Source organism: Gopherus evgoodei, chromosome 15, assembly GCF_007399415.2.
Source record: "Gopherus evgoodei ecotype Sinaloan lineage chromosome 15, rGopEvg1_v1.p, whole genome shotgun sequence".
Lineage (NCBI taxonomy): Eukaryota > Metazoa > Chordata > Testudines > Testudinidae > Gopherus > Gopherus evgoodei.
The window spans coordinates 29,132,869-29,160,258 of record NC_044336.1 but is presented as its reverse complement, the minus strand read 5'-3'; the positions used below and the strand labels follow the sequence as shown (position 1 = coordinate 29,160,258).

Genomic DNA, 27,390 nt, shown 5'->3' with positions numbered 1-27,390 from the left:
TCCCCACCCTTCCGGGTCAGAAGGCGGCACTTACAGACGCGGCCCAGTCAGAATCCAACACGAACGGGTTCCCCTGCCCCTCATAGCGCATGCGCCGCAACCGGCCTAGGTGGGAGGGGCTACCCGAGTGCCACGTTCAAGAGGAGAACGGCGGGGGCGGGTCTGGTCTGGCCACCAATCAGATCCGGTCGCTGAGAGCCTGAGGCGGTAGCGTTGACCAATCAAAGGTGACAGAGCGGGCGAAGCGACCAATTACAGGATGTTAAAAAAAGCGAGGCCGTAGCCATTCGGAGATGGTCGGGAAGGGGCGCGGCTACCGGATCAGCCAATAGAAAACGAAGAGAGACCCGGGCGCTCGGCCAAGCCAATGGGCGAGGCAGGCGAGGGCGACGGACTCAGCCAATGAGGAGCGGCAGCGGCGGGCACGGGGCGGGTTTATAAGCGGGAGGCGGGTGTGGGCGCCTGTTCTCCGCCGCGGGTCGGACTCGTCGCTGCCATGAAGCTGCTGAGCGTCCTGGTGCCACCGCTGCTCGGCCTGGCGCTGCTGGGCCTGGCCCGGCCGGGCCGCGCGGAGGCGGACGCCGAGGGGGGGGAGGAGGCGGAGGAGGAGGACGGGGTGTTGGTGCTGCGCGCGGCCTCCTTCGAGCGCGCGCTGGCGGCCCACAAGCACCTGCTGGTGGAGTTCTGTGAGTGGGGGCTCCGGGGGGGGGCGGGGGCCGGCGGCTGCGCGCCCTGCCCGGCTCCGGGGGGGGGGCGGGGGCCGGCGGCTGCGCGCCCTGCCCGGCTCCGGGGGGCTGACCCCTCCCTTGCCTTGCAGATGCCCCGTGGTGCGGCCACTGCAAAGCGCTGGCCCCCGAATACGCCAAGGCTGCAGCCGCGCTGAGGGCGGATGGCTCCGAGATCCGGCTGGCCAAGGTGGATGCCACGGAAGAGTCCGAGCTGGCCCAGCAGTTCGGGGTTCGCGGCTACCCCACTATTAAATTCTTCAAAAATGGAGACCAATCTGCCCCCAGAGAGTACACAGGTGAGCTCGGGCACTGCCGGGGCGCTTCTGCCGGGCCTGGCGTGCTTAGCGTCTGGGGGAGGCACTGAGCAGGCCTGAGATGTATTAGGTTGGACTTCATTTTGTTGCAAATTGCCTGAATCGAAACAAACCCCCCCCAAGTTGATCCGTCTCTGACACCCAGTGGGCAAGTTGTGCTGAGCATCCCATAGACTCGTTGGACATAACTTAGATCTGTTCTTAGTCTGTTTTATGCACGGATTCGGCAGTAAAGAGATGTGGACTATGTCAGGCCATGTCTACATCTAAAATTTTGCAGCGCTGGTTGTTACAGCTGTATTAGTACAGCTGTATAGGGCCAGCGCTGCAGAGTGGCCACACTTACAGCAACCAGCGCTGCAAGTGGTGTTAGATGTGGCCACACTGCAGCGCTGTTGGGCGGCTTCAAGGGGGGTTCCGGGACCGAGAGAGCAAACCGGGAAAGGAAACCAGCTTCGCCGCGGTTTGCTCTCTCGGTCCCGGAGCCAGCCAGCAAACCGCGGGGAAGGAGACCTGCTTGCTCGGGGTTCCGGGACCGAGAGAGCAAACCGGGAACGCCGCGGTTTGCTCTCTCGGTCCCGGAGCCAGCCAGCAAACCGCGGGGAAGGAGACCTGCTTGCTCGGGGTTCCGGGACCGAGAGAGCAAACCGGGAACGCCGCGGTTTGCTCTCTCGGTCCCGGAGCCAGCCAGCAAACCGCGGGGAAGGAGACCTGCTTGCTCGGGGTTCCGGGACCGAGAGAGCAAACCGGGAACGCCGCGGTTTGCTCTCTCGGTCCCGGAGCCAGCCAGCAAACCGCGGGGAAGGAGACCTGCTTGCTCGGGGTTCCGGGACCGAGAGAGCAAACCGGGAACGCCGCGGTTTGCTCTCTCGGTCCCGGAGCCAGCCAGCAAACCGCGGGGAAGGAGACCTGCTTGCTCGGGGTTCCGGGACCGAGAGAGCAAACCGGGAACGCCGCGGTTTGCTCTCTCGGTCCCGGAGCCAGCCAGCAAATCGCGGGGAAGGAGACCTGCTTGCTCGGGGTTCCGGGACCGAGAGAGCAAACCGGGAACGCCGCGGTTTGCTCTCTCGGTCCCGGAGCCAGCCAGCAAACCGCGGGGAAGGAGACCTGCTTGCTCGGGTCTCCTTCCCCGCGGTTTGCTGGCTGGCTCCGGGACCGAGAGAGCAAACCGCGGCGTTCCCGGTTTGCTCTCTCGGTCCCGGAACCCCGAGCAAGCAGGTCTCCTTCCCCGCGGTTTGCTGGCTGGCTCCGGGACCGAGAGAGCAAACCGCGGCGTTCCCGGTTTGCTCTCTCGGTCCCGGAACCCCGAGCAAGCAGGTCTCCTTCCCCGCGGTTTGCTGGCTGGCTCCGGGACCAAGAGAGCAAACCGGGAAAGGAAACCAGCTTGATTACCAGAGGCTTCCTCCTTCCACGGAGGTCAAGAAAAGCGCTGGTGAGTGTCTACATTGCATTACCAGCGCTGGATCACCAGCGCTGGATCCTCTACACCCGAGACAAAACGGGAGTACGGCCAGCGCTGCAAACAGGGAGTTGCAGCGCTGGTGATGCCCTGCAGATGTGGACACTCTCAAAGTTGCAGCGCTGTAACTCCCTCACCAGCGCTGCAACTTTCTGATGTAGACAAGCCCTCAGAATGGATTGAGCTGATGTTTCTTTGTCTTGGGTATTAGTTGTGGTATGCCTCTACATGGTCAGGAGAGTGAGGCACTAACTAGACTGTATGGAGTATATCCAGAATATGCTCTGGTAGATGAAGAGTAGTAAATCTCTTCCAAAAGAGAAGTTTACAAAACTTGTGTATGGGGGCAGCCTGTGTTATTGCTGGTGGAATAAGTAGGCAGCATTAGCATCTGGTAACAGAGCAGGGCTGACATGAGGGATTATCTGAAAACAGAATTGTAGGCTTCATTGTCTAGTCATTCATTATTTCTTCCATATACTGAGGTGTTCTTTGGTGTCATTCTGGGGGGAATATTAGAGGAATACATTTGGAGACACCCTGTAGCAAGTTCTCTACTTTTTTAAATAAAAGATAAGCTGTAAATTCTCCAGTACTAGAGAGTAGAAGTCCCAGTGTAGGTTTTGCTACTTGAGGATGTGCATTTCTCATCCCTGGCAGTCAGATTCAGCATTTTCTGTATTTGAGGCAGTGCATCCAAGCCAGGGTATATGATCATATGTAATGTGGTTCCTTCATCTGTGCACTCCTAGAGTTTAGTGATAGGAAAGCAGTATGATTAAAGCTCCATTTGTAATTATTATGTAGTGATGCACAATGCTGGAATCAAACTACTTGAGGCAGTTGCTGTGAATGCTAAATGTAAAAGTCCATCTTGGTGAGGGAATGTTTGATCAATCTGATTAAAATAAAGGCTGTAGTAAGTTCTAAAATATTTAGATCTTTTGAGGGCAAAACCCCTCAGGGTGCTAAAACAAAGGATGAGAAATACTGACTTTTTTCTGTATGAAAATCCCAGAATCCTCTAGGAGGTCTGCAGTGCTGATAACACTGGTCAAAGTCTAAATGTGCTTGGGCCAGCCTGGTGACTGAAACAGTGTGTGAAAGGAGTGGATTCCAGAAAATCCTTGTACCTTGGTTCAGGGTGCTCCGCATGGGTTTTAGTGCTACACAGAATGCCTTGGCCTTCATAGTACCTCCAGGTAGGTGCAGGGCTTTGCTCACTTCAGGAACCTGCTGTGATGGAAGATGAAAAGAAAAGTAGAGACAATTGGGGCTGGGCAGTGAATGGACCATTGTTCCTCATACCCCGGATTAGCTGAGTCTGTACTGTCCCTAGAGTCGGGATGCATGTTCATGCCTTGGTCTGCAAAACTAAGGATGAACAGTGAACGTCCTCATCTTTCTGATATAGCTGGCAGAGAAGCTGATGATATTGTAAACTGGCTGAAGAAACGCACTGGTCCAGCTGCCACTACCCTGGCAGATGTTGCTGCAGCTGAGGCACTAGTGGATTCCAGTGAAGTCACTGTGATTGGGCTCTTCAAGGTAGTGTTTGGGTTTAGATCTCAGAAGCGTACTGTAAGTAGGCAGACTCGCCCTTGCAGCGCCTCCTGCTGGTCTGTCTGGAATTAGCTCGTCCAGCTTCCGAAGTGCCCTCTGCAAGCCAGTGATTTGCCTTACTGCTGGCCTGTGTCCCTCCCAGGACCCCAGTGCCCCTTTCTCTGGGGTGCTGCCCCTCTGGCAGTAACCCCTCAGTCTCCAGGTCTCCCCACCCCTTATCCACAACTTGCCTCAGTGTAAGGCTACTGCCAGTCACCAACTAACCCCTGTTCCCTGGGGCAGACTGCAGTGAATGCCACTCATCATGGGTAAGGGGAGTTTGGGCCTGCTGTCTGTCTAGCCTTGGGCTGTCCCCTACAACCCCAGTACCTGTTGGCCTTATGCTAGGCTGCAGCCTGGGGGGTTTCCAGGCTGGCACTCCCCAGGTCCCTTGGCCTTTCCTCAGCCCTGCTCCACTCCTGGTACCTTCTGTAGCTCCCCAGCAGCCAGGCTTGTCTCCCTCCACAGCTAGAGGAGACTATGTGCCTTTATTCCTGGCTCAACCCTTCATAGAGGCAGCTGGGTGCTGATTGGGGCATGGCCCCCAGCTGAGGCTGTTTCCCCAATCAGCCAAGGCTTGCTCCTTTCCTAGTAGCAGCCCTCTCCCAGGGCTGATTTCAAGCCCTTCCAGGCAGGAGTGGGGTGATAACCCCACTAAAGGCACACTGCATGTCTGCTGCAGATTTTCTGCCTGCTGCAACTCTGAGAGCTTATGAAATCAAGCACAGATGTTGCCTAACATTCCCTGTCCTTCTTTGCTACACTACGCTTCAGTTCGTAGTGCAAAACACCTTTTCTCTTCTCTCCTAGGATGTGGAGTCAGAGGCTGCCAAGCAATTCTTGTTGGCAGCTGAGTCCATTGATGACATTCCTTTTGGGATCTCTTACAGCAGTGATGTCTTCTCCAAATACCAGCTCAGCAAAGATGGTGTTGTCCTTTTTAAGAAGGTGAGGAGTGGTTCAAAGAACACATGCCATGCTTAATCTGAATTTCTCTACCTATTAATGTTCCAGGTGACCATTTAAGGAGTGTCTGACCTTGGAGCATTTAACTGTACTCTTTGTAGAGTAACTTTCACTCTTTCCCCTGTATAGTTAATATCCCTGTTCATGGATCTTCCACGGCAGTTGGGAGGAAAACCTTTTTTTTTAAATTTAGAAAATGTTGTAAAACTCCAGATTCTCCAGAGGACTCAGTATGGGTGTAGAACCTGAAACTAATTATAAACTGCCTAGATTTCAGATTTGAAATTGTAGCTCCTTTGTTCAGCAGGGGGAAGCATTGTCAATCATCTGGACAGGGTGTATTTTAGTGGTGTCTTGTGCATATTCGTGGAACTTACTGGACATGAGCCCCGAGTTACCTTTAGTTTCTGCCTTTTCCTTGTTTCAGGTTTCTGGCTGCTGTGAAGTTAATGTTTGCTGTGAACTGAAGTATTTATGGAGTTTATTACTGTTGCCTCCTTCTGCCTCTAAGAGCTGTTGTACAACAGCATCCAGGATCCTACTGCTGTGCCATTCTCGGCTTGCTCTTGCTTTAGCTGAAACGCCCTTTAATGTGCTCCTCGTGGGCTCAGCTGTCTGGCGTGTTACAGCAGGGTTGACTAGGAGGAGGGCTTGCAAGCTCTTGTGGCAGAGGCAGGGTGCACTAAGGAGTCATGGTTTTGGCAAGAGCTGCAGAATTGGAAGGTGTGATGTGGCTGATGCCTCCAGCCAATTAAAATAGCTTGTTACTCTTCAGCCTACATGGGGAACAGAGCTGAGGAGTAGGGTTGGGGAGATGGGAAGCTGAAGCTCCCTGGGAGAAGAGCTGGTGATGCTAGTGCATCATGACATGCAGTGAGAGGCAGGGCAGAAAGCTGCTTTGGGTTAATTCCATTTAACCAAGCTGTACTCTATCCACTATTCTTTCTGTAAATTAAAAGGCTCCAAAGTTGTTGGACTAGTTGAACTGCAGCTCCTAAAGCTGCTATACTTAAACCAGACTCGTGAGTCTAGGGGTTCATGTTAGAATTTTAGAAGATGCAGCACCTGTCTGCGGAAAGCAAATAGCTGTTCCAGTGGCTGTTTCTTTTAAAGCTTGTAGGATCCCCCACTGGTTGTCTGAGGCTATTCCAGTTGTATCCTGCCCTTAGGGAAGGCTGCTTTCACTGCATGCCAGAGGGTGTCTGATGGCTGGCTGTTTATATGGAATCTTCACACTGTTTATTTCCACTGCTGCTAACTGGTTGAAATATCTTTGTAGAGGATTTTACAGCTTATCTGACAAGGGTGTCAGGAGTGAAGACCTGTACTCAAGTGAGCAGGTCCCTATGAGTGAAGGACTTATTCTTTCACCACTGTCGCTATTGACCCTGGTTTATAAACTCCAGAGTTGTCTGTGTAGTAAGTGCTCTTGTTTTAGAGGCTGGTGGAAAAGAGAGGCATTTGTTCCTTGTGCTAACTCTTAATGAGCATGTCTTGAGTGACCTGCTCCTCTCTGACTTTCCTGTGCTCTCTTTGAGCACAATAGTCCCTGCTGGAGTCAGGACAACTAAATGTAACATTACTTAAAGGAGCAGAACTTTCAGTGGCTGTCTTACATTGGTTCCCAAGAGCTTTGTCTCCTCACACAGCTATTCCTCTGGCGGATCTCAAAGGCTTTGCAGGCTCATATGGGTGCTACAAAGACCAGGTCACAAGACTTGTCTTTATCAGTTTAATTATTCAGTAAAGTCAGAGGGTCTAGGATCTTACTTTGACCGGAGCTCCTGAAAGGGATCCAATTTTTGTGGCTCCTGCCATTAGTGTCAGTGGGGAAAATGCCTTCCAAAGGCAGTTCTGGTCTAGTTTGGGAAAGGGGCTTACCAGCTGGTCACCCTTCACTGTCCTTGATGTGGCTTGTCTGGGTGTGAATGTGGCATTTTAAACACATCTTTTGAGGATATTAAGGAGCTGGACTAGTTACCCATAGAGAAGTCGTCCAGCTTGCTTCTAATCTTAACACCAGCATTCTCTTCAGCTTCTCAGCTGAAGTCTGTTCAGTACTGCCATTTGGGTTACTTTATTCCACCATCTTGCTGCTGCACCCCACATTTTTATATATAGGAATTGGACAAGGTTCAGAAAAGGGCAACAAAAATGACTAGGGGTATGGAACAGCTTCCATATGAGGAGAGATTAATAAGATTGGGACTTTTCAGCTTGTGAAAGAACTAAGGAGGGGAACATGATTGAGGCCTATAAAATTGTGATTGGTGTGGAGAAAGTAAATAAGGAAATGGTTACTCCTTCTCATAACACGAAACTAGGGGTTACCAAATGAAATTAATAGGCAGCAGATTTAAAAAAAAAACAAATAAAGCATTTCTTCACACAGTGCAGTCAACCTGTGGAACTGTTTGCCAGATCTTGTGAACCCCAAGAATATAATGGGGTTCAAAAAGAAACTAGATAAATTCATGGCAGATAAGTCCATCAATGCCCGTTAGCCAGCCTGGGCAGGGATAGTGTCCCTAGCCTCTGCCAGAAGTTGGGAGTGGGCAAAGGGATGGATCACTTGATTTACCTGTTCATTCCCCCTGGGGTGCCTCTGTCAGAAGACCAAATGCTGGGCTAGATGGACCTTTGGTCTGACCTAATATGGCCGTTCTTGCTCGCACATCCTGTGTTTTTAACCTTGATGCCCCTCTGCTGTTCCCCTCTTCAGGCTGCCTGGGAAGGTTCTGAGAATCAAGGACAATAATAGGTGGTGGTCTAGTAGAAAATGGGACTTGGCACCTGTGCTGCATCTTCTCCTCCAATCTCTGTGTTCTTGTGTCTCTAACAATAGAGGGTGACACGTCCTCAGTGGGTTGAGTAAATTGCTATTTATTAGCAGCTGCGTAGTGGGCTTTGCTGCCTGACACCAGCTCACTTCTAATAGCTGTTTATTGGCTAATGTATGTGCTTCAACTCAGACCTGTGTGCTGACTTATGTTGTGCAGAGTGCTGCCCTTGCCCAGTCACTGATTGTGGGGTTTGCTGTAGCTTCTCACCGGTTTGTCTAACATAGTCTAGAATGCTGTGAAGCAGCTGTTAAATTAGAAGTCCCCCTCCAAGGCATGTCTTCAGAATCCTTTTGTATTCTTGCAGAATTGCACCAAGAGCTAGGTTGTGTCCTCTCCATTGCTGCCCCACTTACTGTCTGGGGAGCTTCAGGTCTCCCTTCTCAGCAGAATGAGTGCTTTGGTTTAGATTACATCATGGATTAAATCTGAGTATTTTGTTTCTTGCTTGCAGTGTTAACTGGAAATCTGCTTCCTTACCAGTAGGTGGCAGAACCATGCAGTTGGGCTGGCCCCTCCCAGGCCTTGGTTCTGTATGAAGTTTGTTACTTGCAATGTGCTGTACTTGCTCATCTCTCTGCATGCCGAGGCAGTAAGTGTCTCTGTGCATGCAAGCATTAACTTTAACCCTTAAGAAAACAACCCCTTTGTCTCCCCAGTTTGATGAAGGTCGCAACAACTTTGAAGGTGATCTTACAAAAGAGAACCTGCTGAACTTCATCAAGTCTAACCAGCTGCCTCTGGTCATCGAGTTCACTGAACAGGTATGGCCTTCCAGTATGTAATCAGCTCTTTGGTCACACATGTTCTGAGCCCCTGGGACTATGGGATGGGAAGCTATGCTGCTCTTTCCTCCTGGCCTGGAACCTACTGTGCCTAGATGAAGCAGGAGATGCAAGAGGGAGCCAGGGATAAGTTTGCTTCTCAGAGTGGCACTTGTAGTCTTGGTGACTCCCTTGGCACCATCAGTGCCGAAAAGTCCATGGACTCTGGCACTGGGTTTATTTGTGCTCCTAATGTGGAGTTGTATTTCTCCTAGACTGCTCCTAAGATCTTTGGAGGAGAGATCAAGACTCACATCCTGCTGTTCCTGCCCAAGAGTGTTGCTGACTATCAAGGGAAACTAGACAACTTCAAGACAGCAGCTGGGAACTTCAAAGGAAAGGTGAGGCGCTGGAGAAGGGCAGTCACTCCTAGCCTGTACAGGGCATTGATTTCTTACGGCTCCCTCAGTCTCCTTGTTTCTGTATATGGATCTCCCAATAGCCAGGTGCCTTAGTCACTTGCTGCTATGTATAGACCTCATTGGGGAGAGTGTAGGTTAGAGTGGCAGCTTGACTCCTGATTTTTCCTTCTGACTGGTGTAAGCCAGCCCTGTAATGTAACTTATGGCATGCTAAGGTGTTTGTCTTCATGCACATTGCTTCAGCCACTGCAGCCCCAGTATTTGTAGTAGAATAAAGTGGCCCATGTTCTGCCATGGGCTCAAGGGGGGTAGGGAAGCCAGCTGTCTAGCTGGCTTAGTGACTTTATAGCAGAGTTGCTACTGTAGGATTTCCTTCATGTCTTTAATATCTACATTTGACTTTCCTCCAAAGATCCTGTTCATCTTCATAGACAGTGACCATAGTGACAACCAGAGGATCCTGGAGTTCTTTGGCCTGAAGAAGGAGGAGTGCCCAGCTGTGCGCCTCATCACTTTGGAGGAGGAAATGACTAAATACAAACCTGACTCAGATGAACTGACAGCAGAGAAGATCAAGGAGTTCTGCAACCAGTTTCTGGAGGGCAAAGTCAAGGTAACAGGGACGAATGCACAGTCTGCAAGAAGTGGGGTTTTCCTGGGAGCATGATTTTGCCTGCACATTCCGCATTGCTATATGCATGCTGGTTCTCAGTCCCTGTTCTCCAATTCCAGCCTCACCTAATGAGTCAAGATTTGCCTGATGACTGGGACAAACAGCCTGTCAGAGTTCTGGTTGGAAAGAACTTCGAAGACATTGCTTTTGATGAGACCAAGAATGTGTTTGTGGAGTTTTGTGAGTACTTTGAGCATGCTGAATAACAAATGGCAGGAAAGCAGCCTGGTTGGGAATAGTATATGGGGAGGAACCACCTTAAGAACATAAGAATGGCCATACTGGGTCAGACCAAAGATCCATCCAGCCCAGTATTCTGTTTGACAGTGACCAAAGCCAGGTGCCCCAGAGGGAGTGAACCTAACAGGTAATGAGTGATCTTTCACCTGCCATCCATCACTACCCACTGACAGAGACTAGGGACACCCTTCCGTACCCATCCTGGCTAATAGCCGTTAATGGACTTAACCTCCATGAATTTATCCAATTCTCCTTTAAACTCTGTTATAGTCCTAGCCTTCACAGCTTCCTCAGGCAAGGAGTTCCACAGGTTGACTGTGCACTGTGTGAAGAACAACTTCCTTTTATTTGTTTTAAACATGCTGCCCATTATTTTCATTTGGTGGCCCCTAGTTCTTATAGGAACAAATAAATAACTTTTCCTTATTCACTTTCTCCACATCACTCATGATTTTATAGACCTCTGTCATATCCCTCTTAGTCTCCTCTTTTCCAAGCTGAAAAGTCCTAGCCTCTTTAATCTCTCCTCATATGGGACCCCTTCCAAACCCTTAATTATTTTAGTTGCCCTTCTCTGAACTTAATGCCAGTATCTTTTTTGAGATGAGAAGACCACATCTGTATGCAGTATTCAAGATATAGGCGTACCATGGATTTATATAAGGGCAATAGGATATTCTCCATCTTATTCTCTTCCTTTTTGAATGATTCCTTTTTGACACCTTCCCCCAGGAGCTGGATGACCTAGAAGAGGAACGTATGAAGGGGAGATTCTCCTTTACTGCAGGGCTTGGACTAGGCTAGCAAGCATCAGAGTAGAAGGCCCAGTCCTTCCCCTTGTCTGTTGGATGGCCTCCAAGCTTCATGTTGCCTTTTAATTTACAGATGCTCCCTGGTGTGGTCACTGCAAACAATTGGCTCCTATCTGGGACAAACTGGGAGAGACTTACAAGGACCATGAGAACATTGTCATTGCCAAGATGGACTCAACAGCTAATGAAGTGGAGGCAGTGAAAGTCCACAGTTTTCCCACACTCAAGTTCTTCCCTGCAGGCCCTGGCAAAAACGTACGCAGACTGCTGAATTCCAGGGACTTGTGTGTGGATCATCTCTAGCAAGGGAGAGCTAGAAGCTTAGAGCCTTTCTGCTCTCTTGTGTGCCTGGGGCTCTAGCACCCATTTGGGAGATGGGCTTTTAGATTGAGAAGGTTGGTTTGGCACCTTCCAAATTGCCTTTGGGGGATGGGCTGAGTTGCAGGAGGTGTGAGGGAAACAGCCTGGGAGGACATGGGGGCAGTGCTAGATGGGGCTGGGTGAAGTGCAGCAGAGGACAGTGTGCTCATCTGCGGGCTGTCTTCTTCTCGCAGCAATCTCGGCGGTCTAGTGGCTGAGCTGCTCCTTCGTCTCATGTGGGTGAAGGTGAATTTTACATTTCCTCTTGCTTGGCATTTTTGAAAACCGTTGTTCAGAAAGAGCATTGTTCCCACCAAGGGCTTGACTCTGTTTGGGTTAACCAGCATCTCTCTGGCTTTTACCCTGCAGGTCATAGACTACAATGGAGAGAGGACACTAGAAGGCTTCCAGAAATTCCTGGAAAGTGGAGGCCAGGATGGTGCTGGGGATGAAGAGGTGAGTAGCCCATTCATTGGGGAGCCTTGGTCTGCTGTGCTTGCAAAGAGTGTGGAGTCAGTAACAGCATTAGGATTTAACCCCTACAATAGGTCCTGGCTTCTAGAGCCACTTTTGGTTCTTCCCAGCAGGCTAGATGCTTTGTGGGCATGGCAACACTAAACACATCCCTGAAAAGCTGGAAGTCTGGCTGGCCATTGCAGTCTGATGGGTTGCTGCTGGCTGGGACTGTCAGGCTGTGAGGCATAAATACATGAATGTGAACTGAGGGATCACTAATCTGTTAAATCCATGTAGGCCCTGCCTTTCCTACCTCTGGTCACCACTGTGAGGCTGTTTGAATGCTCAAGGCCTGTGCTTGGTTCAAAATCTTTTCCTCTGCCTTGGCCAGCTATGTCTGTGGTTCTAGACCCATGTGAGATTGCTGCCTTTTGCTCTTAGGCCCACCATGATGGCAGGACAGTGCATCACTAGGTGGCAGTGCCCTTTCTGCTTCTGGAGCAAAGCTGCTCCCCTTCCTGCCAGCCTGTGCACTATTTCTAAATTCAGTTTTTGTTCACTTTCACGGGCTCATGTTGTGAAGGGAGAGATGCTAGTCTCTTGTAACTAGCTGTGGTCAGTGCATTGATATTCTTCTATCCAGTCCCTATAACATGAGCAGTCTGTACTGTATTTGCAGTGTTAGGATTCACTGCTTCCTTCTGCCTTTCGGGCCCCCCTGTCCATTGTTCTCTAACTACTGGCTTTTATGTGACTCTGGGATTTTTTTAACACTGATCTCAAATGGGTTTGAGTTCCCTGAATGGCCAGAGTAATGAGTGTTGCCATTAACATGTCAGGTGGAGCAGAGCATGGATTGGACCTGGAGTGCATGGGGCAGGAGATGGTGCTTCAGCTGCCTCATTGCTGTGCCTAAATCTGCTGGGGCTCCAGGGTCCTGTCTGCATTGTACCAGATCAGAACCAGTAGCTGTTGACAAATGTTGTATTTAAATGCAGGATCTGGAAGACTTGGAGGCTGATGAGATTGATCTTGAGGAAGGTGAAGAGGACCAGAAAATCCACAAAGATGAACTGTAAAGAGGAGACTCGAATCTGCATATCCCAAAGAGCAGACACTACACTGGCTGCCCTTGTCACAGGGCCTAGCGAGTCCAGAAACCCATTCAGATTTAAACTAGGAGTGTTGGCTGGAAATGCAGGGATTGGTTTAAAGTAACACTTCATCCTAATTTGTCTGTGCACTTGACTGTCTCCTCTTATTTTTCAGTTCTGAAAAGGGATCTGTCGCTAGGTAGCTGCCCAGGCACCTGGGCCTCTTATTTTTTTTATTGTGATGTACTTTTTTGTAAATGGATTTGTTCCAAGTGTTCTGTTCTTTTGGGTAGAAGTGGGCTGTGAAGTGGCAGGAAGTCTCCTTGCCTGACATTTCAGAGCCTCACCAGTAATGCCTCCTAGGAAAGCTTAGTTTTCTCTTCTAAATCTAAAGGCCATAACTACTCTCCACCTGGCAGTGCCCTAACCATTCTCAGCTGTTCTTCCTTGGAATTGCCATCTTTCAGTGGGGGGGGAACCACTAACCTGACTTCAGGGGTCCTGGGGCTGGGGAGTGGGCAGATGTTTTCCCTTTAACACATCATTGCGTGGCTGAAGGGCTCATTTGCCTTTTGCTTTGAAAGATGAATGGAGATGACTGTTCCAAAGATTGGGAAGGGTGGAACGTTCTACCAGCATTGGCTGTGGTGGGCTCTGGGGAGGGAAGCCCCAACTGCTGGCTCACCTATGTAGACAGGACCTAGTGGCATTGCCACATCTCCCTGATCAAACAAGGCTCTGTTCCTCAATCATTTTCTGTGCATTTTTTTGTGAATGGGTTTCCTGGGCAGAAAAGGTGCATGGGGGCCTGATAGAATGCAGTGAACCAGGACACTTCTGGTTACTGGGTTGTAGGGAGGGGGACTTGGAAATGGGAGTGCTGTGGAAGTCTGAGCGAAATCAGGCTTGTTCTGTGCATTCCACCACAATGTTGGAGCTGAACTTGTTGGCCAAATAAAGTTGAGATTTTAATACTATCCTGTGTCTTTGACTCCAAATGTCAAACCTAGAGCTCATTTTAATTAGCCTGTTTCCTGACCCCCAGCTGGAATTCTGCAAGACTCTGGGAGGTCTGAATGTGGGGGAAGGAACCAGGAACTCGGTGATCAGGATAAAATCCCTTAACTTCCTTTTCCCCTATCTGTAAGAGTGATATTGACCCTCCACTTGAAACATGCAGTGCTGCAGAGGGGCCAAGGACTTGTGCCTTGCTGAATCATTGCTGTGATGAGCAATGCCAGAGGTTAGTGAGAGTAGCATTGAGTCAGATTTGTTGTTAAAGGTATCACTAAAATTTCTGCAGTGGCCATGCCAGCTTGCCTTCAGCTGTTCAGCCAGACATGGTGATGGTCTTTGGGCCAAGCATATGTTTGGGTCTAAGGCTCATGGCCTTGTCCCCTTGCAGACCAGTGTTGGGGCAATACTGTATACTTGGAAGCCAGAGTCCACTTTGTTCACCCTGCCCCACAACAGTTGATAGTACCTGTCATCTACAAGTGTTGGAAGTAAAATATCTGGACTGCCATAGATCTGAGTGGGAGCAACTAGGGAAAATCTCCCTTGCTCCTGACAGCAGCCTCCGGGTGCAGTTGGAATACAAATAATATTCCTGGCACAAGATGGCTGGACCTCTAATGCCCTGCCTAAACCTACCTGCACTTGTATGGTAGCTACCTACTAAGACACTGTATTGTCAGCAGGTGGGCATGGATTTGGATGCTTGAGGTACTGATCAATCCCAGATGCCCCTGGCTGAAAGCACTGGTCTAGAGATGTCATTACCCTCAGTCAACCCCAGGAACCTGCATTCTGAGAACTCAAGTGTTTTGTTGCTATGCTGGTCAGGGTCACATGATCCCACTGAGCCTCCCTGCTATTACCAAGCTGGCTTCTGACCACCAGAACTATTTTTGTAAACACATATTCTGGGTTCCTCTGTAAAGGGGCTCAGGTAGAAAGACCCACAAGGCCTGCTTGGGGCAATTTGCACCTTGCTTTGCTGGTTGTGGGGTTAGGTGGAGGACTTTGGCCTCCAAGGCTATTTTCTTTTAAGCATGTAATGTAAAAGTGTTACAACTTCCAAAGTAGATGTGTGCTGGGGTGTTCCCCAAGCTTTCCCCATCTGCTGGCACTGCTGCTTGGGCTCCATCCTGCAAAGGGAACCATAAGAGTCCTATTACAGCTCTGCAACCCCTCTGTTTACCAGGCAGCATCTGTGCCCAGAGGAAAGCTGGTCACTGATTGCTTTTCTCTTTGGAAGCAGCTACTTTGAACATTCTAGCAGGAGGAGAGAGGGGAAGTCTTTTAAGATGGTTACTTTGCAAAGACTTTTTGGCTGGTTACCACCTCCAGAAAATCCATTTTGCAGCTGGGTACATGGCCTGAGCCCTTTACACCTGGGTTTGTCCGACACAAACAAGACTGAGCTCTTAGCAGTTGCCCTCTGAGCACAGGCATGAGCCTGGACAACTGATCCAGCAGTGTGAGCTGTCTCTCCCCAGTCCCCTCCCCAGATCTGATCTGAGGGGATCACTCCTAAGCCTGAGTCTCTACCCTAAAGAGCCTAGAGTCTAACAAATGGGGGTGGGTCTAGGGGAGAAAGGAAGTAAATAGTGTGATGCTCAGCTGAGTGGTAGCAGTGATGACAATTTGCTGCCTGCCCAGCTGTTGTCTTGGGTTGACAGGAATTGTTGCATGGCTGACTGTGCTGAACCTCTGCTGGCAGCTCCCAAAGGAACATTAAGTTTTTGTTGGCTCTTGCACTCTGGCAGGGCTCTCCAGCCAATCTGGGGCATGGAGATAACATGATGAAAGTGTCAGTGTAGTTCTATCTGAACCAATCACCCTTGTAAGGGGAGGGAACTGGGAGAACAGATGTTACTGGAACCCCTGCTGCTCTAGTCACCATAATTAGAGCTCCATGTCTGTTGTGGAGTCTGATTCTTCCCTGACCTCAGTGCAGAGGTGGGCAAACTATGGCTCAGGGGCCACATCCAGCCTTTGACATGTTTTAAGCTTGCCCTTAAGCTCCCACCAGGAAGCAGGGTTGGGGGTTTGTCCCACTGTAGTGCTCGAGCCTGGGAGCAGGGTCAGGGTCTTGCCCCACTCCATATGACTCCCAGAAGCAGCAGCATATCCCCCCCTCTGGCTCCTACACATAGGGGCAGCCAGGGAGCTCAGCATGCTGCTGCTGCCCCTGCCCCAAGCACTGCCCTTGTAGTTCCTATTGGCTGGCTGGGAAGTGCAGCCAATCGGAGCTGTAGGGGTGGCACCTGCGGACAAGTCAGCATGCAGAGCCTCTGGGCTGCACCTCTGAAAAAGCCGGAGGGGGGACATGCTGCTGTTTCTGGGACCTGCTTGTGGTAAGCACTGCCCAGAGCCTGCCCCCCAGACCCTCTCCAGTGCTCCAGCCCTCATCCTCCTCCCACCATCTGAACCCCTCCATCCCAGCCCAGAGCACCCTACTGCACTTCCAACTCATCTGCAGCCCCACCCCCAGCTGGAGTCCTCCCACACCCAAACCCCCAATTTTGTGAGCATTCATGGCCCACCATATAATTTCCATGCCCAGATGTGGCCCTCAGGCCAAAAAGTTTGCCCACCTTTGCCTCTGAGTTCTGCAGCAGCCAGTGGGGCTGATTCCAGGGCTACCCAAGCAGCTGGCCTCAGGGACAGCCACACCAGCCACTGCTTGGGTGGCCCCTGGCAGCAATCTTAGGGTGGGGGAAGCAGCCACAGTGGGCCCCAGGTGCCTGGCCAGAGCAGTTGGTGGTGCTGCTGGGCTCCTGAGCACATGCCCCCACCCCGATTTAGTCACAGGTATGAATCATGGACAGGTCAGGGACAGTAAAGTTTTGTTTATTGCCCATGACCTGCCCATGACTTTTACTAAAAATACCTCTGGCTAAACTGTAGCCTTAACCATAACTGATCTGTGGGATCCTCACCCAGCAGATGCCCAGTTCAGACAGGTGCTGGGGGAGCAGAGAATGCAGCAGGTGTTCCCTGGGTCTCTGAAGCTCTGCTCTGGGTGCTATTCTCCTGCCTGGCCCTGCTAACGGCCACAGGAGCAGTCCTGTGCCAGCAGTTCCAGGGGGGCTGGGGTGAGCTGCACTCCAAGAGGTGCTGCTGGAGCTTGTGTTTCCAGGGCCAGCGCTCCTGCCCTCTGCAGGACACTGCATGGGAGCCTAGCTATGAACTGCAGCACCAGCCTCGCCTGTGTGGGGATCGGCCACCGGAGCGTGAATGACCTCAGCATTAACTTGGCGTCTGTGGCTTTGACAAATCACTGTTTCACATCTCCGCAGGCTGCTGCATGCATCAGTCCCTGGCTTCCCAGGCCTGTTCCTAATGGACTCTTGGCGGGCCTGGTTTCCATGCCACAGGGAGCCTGCGGCGGGGCCAGGTACCAGGGGCAGCACCCACATAGACAGCAGATGTCTTGATCCTTTAGATGGCACATCAACAAGTCGGCTGTAAGATGAGACTCTAACTTGTGCCAAAAGTGGGAGGCTGGAAGGCAGGGCAGCTCTATTACAGCACCTCATAGCAAACAGCATGAGCTGAATGTCCCCCAAAATAGCCAGCAGGAGGCTATATAACGGGAGCTGCCGGCGGAGCCCGTCAGCCCCGAGCAGGGAGTCTGGCACTGAGCTCCGTGGGGGTGGGACCACTCGGAGCTGCCTCGCTGCTCTAGAGGGTGGCTGTTTGTGGCTGCCAGGAGAGGCCCCTGCAGAACTAGCAGCTCCAGTGCTCTTTGGCCTAAGGAGGAAGTGACCAGAACAGGGGAGAAGAGTGCACAGTGCTCTGACACTGAGTTGGGGGTGGGGGGTCAGTGCTGCCTCCTGCACCTGCTCACCCAGGCTGTCGCAGCCTCACTGTGTCTCTGCCCTTGTGGCTTCTCACCGGCTTCACAAGGTGCCCACCAGTATGAAATACTATGACCCGACCTCGCTGCCCCGGTACCGCGGCTCCTCCCAGCGCCTCAAGCCAGCACGGACAGTGCGCTTCCCCAATGACATTGTAATCCAGGACATCATCAGGCAGGGGGACGTGGAGCAGGTGGGCAGGTTTATCCGAGCCAGGAAGGTCACCTTGAGCACCCTGTACCCCTCTGGTGAGTAACACCTCCTGTCGCGCTGGCAGAGCTAATGGGTGGGCAGCAGCGGGCGGTTCCCGGGTGGGTGGGCGGGCCTGCCCTCTGCAGGGGATGTGCAGGCACAGCCTTACCCCATGCAGAGCAGGGCGTTAGAGTTTCACCCCCTTATAATTAAGTCACTTCATGCCCCGCTGGTGGTGGCGGAGGGGGGTCTTGCTCCCATCCCCCAACTAGCATCGATGGGATCCAAGTGTTTCAATCCCTCTGGGAGGAGCTAGCCCAGCACCGGATGCTAATGGGCACCCTGTAGTGTGGGAATGCATCCCCCTAGCAGACATGGACAGAGCCAGCCCTTCAGTGCAGAGGGGTTAAAGCCCAGGACCTTGACCCTTGATGTACCCAGCACCACGTACAGTGACTACAACGCACGAATGGCCAGTCAGGGAGGGGAATGGCAAGGGAGAGGCCTGAAGTAGCATGAACTGGTGGCTAGAGCACGGGACTAGGAGCTTGGACTCTTGGGTTCCCAGCTTTGGGAAGGGAATGGGGCCTAGTGGTTAGGGGAGGTGGGGAGCCAGGACTCCTGGGTTCGGTTACCAGCCCTGCTGCTGACGCACTCAGTGACATTCCCCGTACGTACGACTCTGCTGCCTGTGTGTAGGCCTGGGGCTGGTCCAATGAATGCGCTGGTGCAGGCAGGGGCAGCGTGATGGCCTGTGTCGTTATAACGTGGTTGCCCCTTGTGGCTCTGCCTCAGCCTCTGTCAGAAACAGGGGCGGCTCCAGGCCCCAGCACGCAAAGTGCGTGCTTGGGGCGGCAAGCCACGGGGGGCACTCTGCCAGCTCCATGGGGGCGGCAGGCAGGTTGCCTTTGGCAGCTTGCCTGTGGGAGGTCCGCTGGTCCTGCGGCTTCGGCGGACCTCCCGCAGGCATGCCTGTGGAGGGTCCGCTGGTCCCGCGGCTTCTGAAACTCCCGCAGGCACAGCTGCGGGAGGTCCGCCGAAGCCGCAGGACCAGCGGACCTCCCGCAGGCAAGCAGTTGAACGCTGCCTGCCTGCCGTGCTTGGGGCGGTGAAATGCCTAGAGCCGCCCCTGGTCAGAAAAGGCCCTGGAGACCCCCCTCTAAAATAGCCCTGGCTTGGGTGCCAGGCTCCCACTCAGCCAACCTAGAGGTGGGGGACTCGTGACTCAGGGCTGAGGGCTGGAGGAGACATGCAGGCTATTGGTGGGAGAGCTCGAGGGTGGGTTGGGACGTCACTGACCAGCCCTGGCTCAGCAGGGGAGGGAGGGGGCTACAGAGCCTGAGCCACTCAAAGAGCTATTTACCCCAGTAAGGGGGAAAAATGACCTGGCGCAAGCTCCTTTCTGGGGTGCAGGGGGGGAAGCTAGGTGTTTCCAAGCTGGGGCCCTTTCCCCTCCCTGCCCCACAAAGCCCCTGCCTCGTGTCACGTCCCAGAACCCCTGGAGCAGCTCCCTGGCCCGTGAGGGAAGGTCCCTCTGCCTCCCTATGGCCAGGCAGGTCAAGCCCTGCAGCTGACGGGTCCCCTTTCTAGGCTTGGCAGCCCTCCATGAAGCCGTGTTGGCCGGGAACCTCGACTGTGTCAAACTGCTGGTGCGATACGGCGCGGACATTCACCAGAAGGACGAGAATGGCTGGACCCCCCTGCACATGGCCTGCAGCAATGGCTACACCCACATAGCCAGGTCAGCAGCCACCATGTCCTTGGCTTAGCCCTGCTGACAGTTACCTGCCCAGCCTGGGCTCTGTGGGGGCAGGCTGTCTGGCCTGGGGCTCCGGTAGGACGGGGGGGGCAGGGTGTGCTGGCTTAGGGCTCTGGGAGGAGGGGAGGGGAGGCAGGGTGCTGGCCTGGAGCTCCAGGAGCAGGGGGGGAAGGGTGTGCTGGCATGGGGCTGTGGAGCAGCCTGCTGCACACCCTGTATATCTAGGGTTACCAACTGTGACTGAAGCTATTCTGGGAGATTTTTTTCCCCAACATGATATAATGTCATTTTCTTAAAATATCCTATCAAAATCTCCTCGATTACTTTCAACAGTCACTGGGAGATAGATGCCAATTCCAGAAGACTCCAGGCCAATCCTGAAGGATTGGCAACTCTATGTGTACCTGGTAGTTGCCAAGGCCTAGTATTTCCTGCTGAGGCCCAGAATCCCCTTAATCCTGCAAGGACTGGGGCTGTCTCCAGGAAGTGGTGTTGGAAGCACATGTCTGCTCTCCCCTTCTAGGCTGCCTTGCCCACTGCCAGCGTGGGTGCTGGAACTAGGGGTGCTGCCATGTCCCCTGGCTGGAAGTCGATTCCATTACTCACAGGTTTGCAGTTTGGGTCAGCTGCCCCTTCACATTGTTCCAGCACACCTGCCTGCCAGTGCAGCCCCTCCCTCTGTCTCCTGCAGGTACTTCATCTCTTTAGGGGCCAGGCTTGATGCCATCAATGACGAAGGGGAGAAACAATCTGACCTTATTGACGCTGACTCCAAGGACCTTGTGGAGCTCTTTAAAGCTGCCAGGATGGACTGAGGCATCTCTCCCTGGCGTAGGGCTCCTGTTGCTCCAACTCTCCAGCAGCGGAGGTGGGGCAGTGCAGTTGTCAGTCCTGGGGTTGCTGATCAGGGCAGTTTAGGGGAAGCAGAGAGTTCACCCAGTAACTGCACTGTAGGGCTGTGAACTACCTCAAGCTCCCCAGAGCCCCCAGATCGCCAGGGGCACCACGGGGAGAAACTGACCCTCTCCACTGCTCTCACCCCCGCCACAGAGCCAGTGTCCATCTTCAGCTACAACTGGATTGGCCAAAAGAGCAGTGGCTGGAGCGCGCTGGTTCTGCCAGGCACTGGTGTGTGGACACTGAAACAGCGGGGGTCTGAGCTGGCACTGGCTCTGCTGTGTGGAAGCACATGCTGATAGGACCCAGCCGGCGCTGACAGTGGCACTGTCTGACTGGAAGCATTAAAGCTGTTTCTTTGAGCTGCAGCTCCGCAGAATAACCCTTGTCCGTCCAGGGGCAGAGAGAGAGAATGATAGCCCAGCTCTCATGGCAGCATGCAGTGCTGTACAGATCAGATATCTTGTCGTAATGTCACAGTGTCAAAAGTCCTATTTTGGACTGAGCCAACTTAGATTTGCTTTTCTACTATAGTGTCCAATAGGTTGAGCTGGTGGCCAGGTTCTTTTTGTTACTTTGAAAATACTTTTTACTTTTTCAATAAACTGATTTCTGGAGAGCCTGGTGCGGCCACCATTGATTTGTTTCTCAGGCGTAGAGGGTAACTCTTCCTGCCCTGCAGCACAGTTGTCCCAAAATCACCTCTCCCAACCTGCTTCGGGATCCTATTAGACAGAAGCAACCATGACATAGGAGCCACATGCTCAATGAAAAGAAAGATCCAAGAATCAACAAACTCACTGCAGCTGTCAAGGAAAAATAGAATGTCTGACGTGATGGCAGAGCGTGGAAACAAGCCTCAGTCATGCCTAGGCTGTTCCCCACCATGGGCCCTCGCTGTCCACCTTGGCAGGCTTTACTCTAATGGATGCTCTGGTGAGAGGGAGTGGGTATAACACAGCAGCACTTGGGCATGTCCCCACGCCCTGACCCCTTGCATTGGGCCCTGTGCACCAGTACAAATCAAGCAGAGCTGCCCAAAGTGGGCAATGCACTTGCAGATCAAACGGCAAGTCCTGGGAACTCCCACTCCTCAGCAAAGGGCTCGCAGGGCAGCCCCGATCACTCACCTCTGGCATGGGCACTGCTGGGTGGCTCCAGTATTATCCTCCCCTGTGGGCATCAGGGAGGGACAGAGCTGGGGGTTGAATGAGGAGAGAGTGGCTTGCCATGGACCTCAGCAGCTGGTGAACAGAGCCTAGTTAGCAAGTGGGGGCATGTGAGGGAGGGGCCTTTGACAAGAGGGCAGGGCTAAATCAGGTTGAACGGGGTTAAAAAAGCCAGCTCCCAGGTGAGCAGCAAAGGGGGGGAGTTTAGAGCAGCATTCCTGCCAGGTCCTGCACCAAGCAGAGCCTTGACAGTGAGAAAGCACCAGACAGAGTGAGCTGCTCAGGTAAAGAGAGTTTGGCTGAAGGAAGAGTTCAGCAACAGGGCAGGAGACCGAGGGTCTATAACCTGCCATAAAAAGCCACCTATAAAAGAAACATGGGGGGGAGGATGCCTCTTACAAACATCCTCTAAACCTAGCCCAGTAACCCTCAATAAATAACACCCCAAACCTGCTAGTCTGAAACTAAATCCATGCTTGAAGAGTGCGAGTAGAGCAGTAGCAATATCCTACTGACCACCTGGCCGGGATGGGGATGGTGATTGTGAAATGCTCAGGTTGATTAGGGAAACTACAAAGGAAGAAAACAATAATGATGGGGGATTACAACTAGCCTCGTATTGACTTGGTATGTGCCACCTCAGGAAAGGCTCCAGAGAGAACATTTCTAGACACCATCAATGGCAGATTTTGGAGCAGCATGTGCTAGAACCCACAAGGGGAGAGATCATTCTTGATTTAGTCCTAAGTGGAGCGCAGGCTCTGCTCCAAGAGGTGAATATAGCTGAACTGCTTGGTAATAGTGACCATCCACAAGGGTGAAACGTCTGCATATTGAAGGGAGACCTTTTCAAAACACCATAATAGAGGCTCAAACAAAATGTATACCCCAAATAAAAGAAAAAAAGCAAGAGGCCCAACAAAACGCCATCATAGCTAAACAACAGAGTAAAAGAGGCAGTTAGAGGCAAAAAGAAGCATCCTTTAAACATTGGACATCAAATCCTAGTGAGGAAACTAGGAAGGAGCATGAACTGTGGCAAATCAAGTGTAAAAGTATAAATGGGCAGGCCCAGAAAGAAGCTGAAGAGTAACTAGCAAAAGACACAAAAACTAACAGCACCAACTGTTTAAGCACATCAGAAGCAGGAAGCCGCCAATCAGTGGGGCACCTGCTGGAGAAGGCACTAAAGCAGCACTCCAGGCAGACAAGGCCATTGCAGAGAAGCTAAATTAATTTTTGGCATCAGTCTTCACGGCAGATGACGTGAGGGAGATTCCCATACCGTAGCCATTCTTTATAGTGACAAATCTGAGGAACTGTCCCAGATTGAGGAGTCAATAGCAGAGGTTTTGGAACAAACCGATAGATAAAAGTCACCAGAACCAGATGGCATTCACCTAAGCGTTCAAAAGAAACGCAGATACGAAATTGCAGAACCAACTGTGGTATGTAACCTACTACTTAAATCAGCCTCTATACTAGATGACTAGAGGGAGCTAATTTAATGCCAATTAAAAAAAATATATTAATAAAAGGCTCCAGAGGCAATCCTGGCAATTACAGGCTGGTAAACCTAACTTCAGTATCAGGCTAACCGGTTGGATTATCAGATTCATAGATCAGATTTATCAGATTCACAGAGGAATACGATATGCTGGGGAAAAGCAACATGGTTTATCTACAGGGAAATCATGCCTCATCAATGTATTAGAATTCTCTGAGGGGTCAATAAATATGTGGACAAGGGTGATCCAGGCAGTATTCTGTATTTGGGCTTTCAGAAAACCTTTGGCAAGGTTCCCTCACAAAAGGCTCTTCAGCAAAGTAAGCAGCCATGGGATAAGAGGTAAGGTCCTCACATGAATCAGAATTGCTTAAAAAATAGGAAACAAAGGGTAAGAATAAATGACCAGATTTCACAAGGGAGAGCTGGGACCACTGCTGTTCAACATATTCATAAATGATCTGGAGAAAGGAGTAAAGATTGAGGTAGCAAAGTTTGCAGGTGATACAAAATCACTTAAGATAGTCAACTCCAAAGCTGACTGCAAAGAGTTACAAAGGGATCTCGCTAAATTGGGTGACTGGACAACAAATATGGCAGATGAAATTCAATGCTAATGAATGCAAAGTAATACACACTGGAAAACATCATCCCAAATATACATACAAAATGATGGTCCTCTGAAAACAGCCACTCAATGGGCAGCAGCAATCAAAAAAGCTAACATTAGGAAAGGGTTAGATAATAAACCAGAAAACATCATGATGCCACTATATAAATCCATGGTGTGCCTCTATTTTTAATACTGTGTGAAGTTCTGGTCTCCCTATCTCCAAATAGATATATTAGAATTGGAAAAGGTACAGAAAAGGGCAACAAAAATTATCACGGTATGGAAGAGCTTCCATATGGGGACTATTCATTTTAGAAATGCAAAAACTAGGATGGTATATGGTAGAGGTCTGTACAATCATGAATGGCAGGGAGAAAGTGAATAAGGAAGCCTTATTTAACCCTTTCCCATAAGACAAGAACCAGGGGTCACCCAATTAAATTAACAGGCAGCTTTAAAATGAACAAACGGAAGCACTCCTTCACACAATGCACAGTCAACCCATGGAACTCATTGCCAGGGCATGTTCTGAAGGCCAAAGTGTTGTGTATTTGGTTGTCATGGTTTTTGTTCCTATGGCAACTGAGTTAGATTATTAGGGGATAGCTTCGGCCGGGTAGGCGAGCTCTGTGTCTGTAAATAAATGGTAGTTTTGTTAGCTGTCTGCTGTCTGGCCTCAAATGATTTCTTCCTAAATTGGCTGCCCCCAAGGATATAACAAGTGGGCGACGAGGATGGGATTCCGGTGCTGCTCCAGTAACAGAAGGAAGTAGAAGTCAAGGTAAAGAACAAACAAACAAAAAAACCTACCATTTATTTACAGACACAGAGCTCACCTAACCCGCCGAAGCTGGCTGGACTATCCCCTAATAATCTAACTCAGTTGCCATAGGAACAAAAACCATGACAACCAAATACACAACATATTCCCAGTAGTGGACTGCATTATAGAGACTTCTGGCCATTTAGAATTGGCATCTACTGCCACCAAGAACATGCTTCCTTCAAGGGGGCCAGCGAAGTCAATGTGAATACATTGCCACGGGTTTTCAGGCCAGTCCCATGGGCGTAGGGGTGCCCACTGGGGTGCATTCCTCACACCCTGACATGACATACAAGCTTTGATGCCCTGCGTGACGGGTTAGTGTGTGGCCTGCACAGTGAAGGTATACGGAAGCGCCTACTGACAGAGGCTCAGCTTACATTACAGAAGGCTGTTGATATTGCTGTCTCCATGGAACTGGCTACAAGGGAGGCGCAATACGTCGGTGCATCCCCTAGGGTGCAAAAGGTGTCACAAGAACCTACCCACAAAACTGTGCAGAGTCAAGAATGTTACCGCTGTGGTAAGCCAGGTCACCAGGCATCAGAATGCTGGTGTAAGGACCTGGTGTGTCGACACTGTGGCAAAAAGGGACACATTGAGTGTGCCTGTAAACAAAAGAAAAAGAGGACTGTGGTCTGGCCGACAAAAAGAGGAACTCTGCATACCCTAGGGCAGAACCAGGATGATCAAGGTGACACCTCATGGCAAGAGGAAGTGCCACTGCATGTTTTATCTTTGGCAGTGGGCTCACATGAATACTGGGTAACCCCGTTGTTGGATGGCAAATCTATACGCATGGAACTGGACACCGGTGCAGCCATCTCGCTGGTCTCCGAGACTGTGTATAAAGAAAAGCTACAGCTTCTTCCACTTAAGGCAACAAAAACTGTTCTGAAGACATATACAGGAGAAGCTGTGCCCACATTGGGCACTATTGATGTTAAGGTGGAGCTCAGTGGACAGGCTGTTAAATTGCCACTGTTTGTGGTGAGAGGTAACTACCCAGCCTTAATGGGTAGGTCTTGGCTTGAGAAGATTCAGCTGAACTGGGCAGAAGTGCACCAGATTACTAAAGAAGCAACCAGTCTAACCCCTATATTAAGGAAACATGGCTGCTGTTTTTGGAGAGGATTTGGGAAGTATGAAGGGAATCACTGTGACATTGAACATTAAACCTGACAGTCCACCCAAATAGCTGAAAGCCCGAACTGTGCCATATGCCATCAGGCCAAAAGTTGAAGCAGACCTGGAGCGCCTGGTCACCAATGGAGTCCTAATACCAGTTACCCATAGCTCATGGGCCATTCCTATCGTTCCAATAGTGAAGAAAGATGGCTCTCTCCAGATTTGCGGTGATTTTAAAGTCACTGTCAACCCAGTGTTGTGTGCAGAGCAACACCTGCTTCCCCGCATCGATGACCTCTTTGCAGACCTGGCTGGGGGACAAAAGTTCAGTAAGATTGATCTGAGTCAAGCATATTTACAGATGCACGTCAATGAAAAGTCCCAAGAGCCGTTGATTATTGTGACTCATAAGGGGCTTTATCGATACTGTCACCTACCCTTCGGAATAACGTCTGCTCCTGCCCTGTTCCAGAGGGCTATGGACCAGATCTTGTGTGGCTTGTCAGGAGTTCAGTGCTATCTGGATGATATCCTGGTCACTGGAAGGAATTAAGAGGATCAGTTAAAGAATTTAGAGGCTACCCTACAAAGACTGAAAGAGTATGGCCTATGAGTTCGCAAAGACAAGTGTGAATTCTTCAAGCCCTCTGTTGAATATTTGGGACACATCATTGATTCTGCAGGTCTTCATAAGGCCCCTGCAAAAGTTAAAACTATTGTGGAGGCTCCCCCACCTCGAAATGTAAGCCAGCTGTGCTCGTTTCTAGGACTACTGAACTATTATGGAAAGTTCATCTCACAGTTAGCCACACTGCTAAAACCACTTCATGAGCTCCTGGGGCAGAACAAGGCCTGGAAGTGGACTGAAGCCTGTGATGTTGCATTTAACAAAGCTAAGGATGCATTGCTAAATTCTGAAGTTCAAACGCACTTTGATCCATCCTCACCCCTACAACTGGCCTGCGATGCCTCCCCTTATGGAGTGGGAGCAGTCGTGTCACACATTATGCCTTCGGGAGAAGAGAGACCTATTGCTTTTGCTTCACGCACTCTAAGCAAAGCAGAAACTAACTGCGCACAAATCGAACGTGAGGCATTAGGAATTGTTTTTGGAATTCGGAAGTTTTATCAGTAGCTGTTTGGGCAAAAGTTTACTCTTCTCACAGACCATCGACCTCTGACGTCAAATTTTGGACCCTACACAGGCATTCCCTCATTAGCTGCTAGTTGCATGCAATGCTGGGCATTGTTACTTTCAGCACACACATATGAAATCAAATATCGGAAATCCACTCTGCACGGAAATGCAGATGGCCTCTCAAGGTTGCCTTTGCCGGTCAAACATCAAGATAGTGCCCAAAAGGAAATCTTCTACTTTGAACAGGTAGAGAATACACCCATCACTGCTACTCAGATAAAGAAGGCAACTTGCGTTGACCCAGTATTGTCCCAAGTTATGGACCTGGTGATGCATGGAAAACCCTGACAAATTGTGCAACATCAGCAGCAATATCAAGTCATCAGACAGGCACCCAGAGCAAAAGACCGAACCTTTAGCCCAGGACAGCCAGTTTTGGCTCGGAATTATACTTCCAGAGCTAAATCAGTCCCTGACACGATCATCACTCAAACAGGACCTGTTTCCTACACAGTCCGGACTGCAGAGAATCTTACCTGGCGGCGACATGTAGATCAGCTGTTGCC

At 50.9% G+C, this 27,390-nt stretch overlaps 2 protein-coding genes across 3 annotated transcripts; both read left to right on the top strand.

The window, feature by feature from the left end:
* Positions 1-481: 481 nt before the first annotated feature.
* P4HB (prolyl 4-hydroxylase subunit beta) lies at positions 482-13,707 on the top strand. The gene is made up of 11 exons (XM_030534217.1): positions 482-686; positions 818-1,024; positions 3,916-4,049; positions 4,914-5,051; positions 8,569-8,673; positions 8,949-9,074; positions 9,508-9,708; positions 9,828-9,948; positions 10,894-11,075; positions 11,550-11,636; positions 12,635-13,707. The coding sequence occupies exons 1-11, from the start codon at positions 497-499 to the stop codon at positions 12,713-12,715; spliced, it is 1,572 nt and encodes a 523-aa protein (XP_030390077.1). The 5' UTR covers positions 482-496; the 3' UTR covers positions 12,716-13,707.
* Positions 13,708-16,059: 2,352 nt separating this feature from the next.
* On the top strand, positions 16,060-23,545 carry PPP1R27 (protein phosphatase 1 regulatory subunit 27). Of its 2 annotated transcripts, none has more exons than XM_030534218.1 (4): positions 16,060-16,092; positions 17,038-17,846; positions 19,381-19,531; positions 20,241-23,545. In XM_030534218.1, exons 2-4 carry the CDS (start codon positions 17,660-17,662, stop codon positions 20,362-20,364), a joined length of 462 nt encoding a protein of 153 aa, XP_030390078.1. In that variant the 5' UTR covers positions 16,060-16,092; positions 17,038-17,659; the 3' UTR covers positions 20,365-23,545. The 2 variants fall into 2 exon arrangements, with proteins under 2 accessions (XP_030390078.1, XP_030390080.1); XM_030534220.1 differs by having other exon boundaries at positions 16,064-16,092; positions 17,648-17,846.
* Positions 23,546-27,390: the final 3,845 nt, after the last annotated feature.

What these genes read in the sequence shown, in the direction of transcription:
- P4HB (XM_030534217.1), top strand. Translation starts at nt 497, where the DNA reads ATGAAGCTGCTGAGCGTCCTGGTGCCACCGCTGCTCGGCCTGGCGCTG. An exon ending in CTGTGATTGGGCTCTTCAAG is followed by an intron (nt 4,050 to 4,913) that starts GTAGTGTTTGGG and finishes CTTCTCTCCTAG; the next exon opens with GATGTGGAGTCAGAGGCTGC. An exon ending in TCATCGAGTTCACTGAACAG is followed by an intron (nt 8,674 to 8,948) that starts GTATGGCCTTCC and finishes TATTTCTCCTAG; the next exon opens with ACTGCTCCTAAGATCTTTGG.
- PPP1R27 (XM_030534218.1), top strand. Translation starts at nt 17,660, where the DNA reads ATGAAATACTATGACCCGACCTCGCTGCCCCGGTACCGCGGCTCCTCC. An exon ending in GAGCACCCTGTACCCCTCTG is followed by an intron (nt 17,847 to 19,380) that starts GTGAGTAACACC and finishes TCCCCTTTCTAG; the next exon opens with GCTTGGCAGCCCTCCATGAA. An exon ending in GGCTACACCCACATAGCCAG is followed by an intron (nt 19,532 to 20,240) that starts GTCAGCAGCCAC and finishes TGTCTCCTGCAG; the next exon opens with GTACTTCATCTCTTTAGGGG.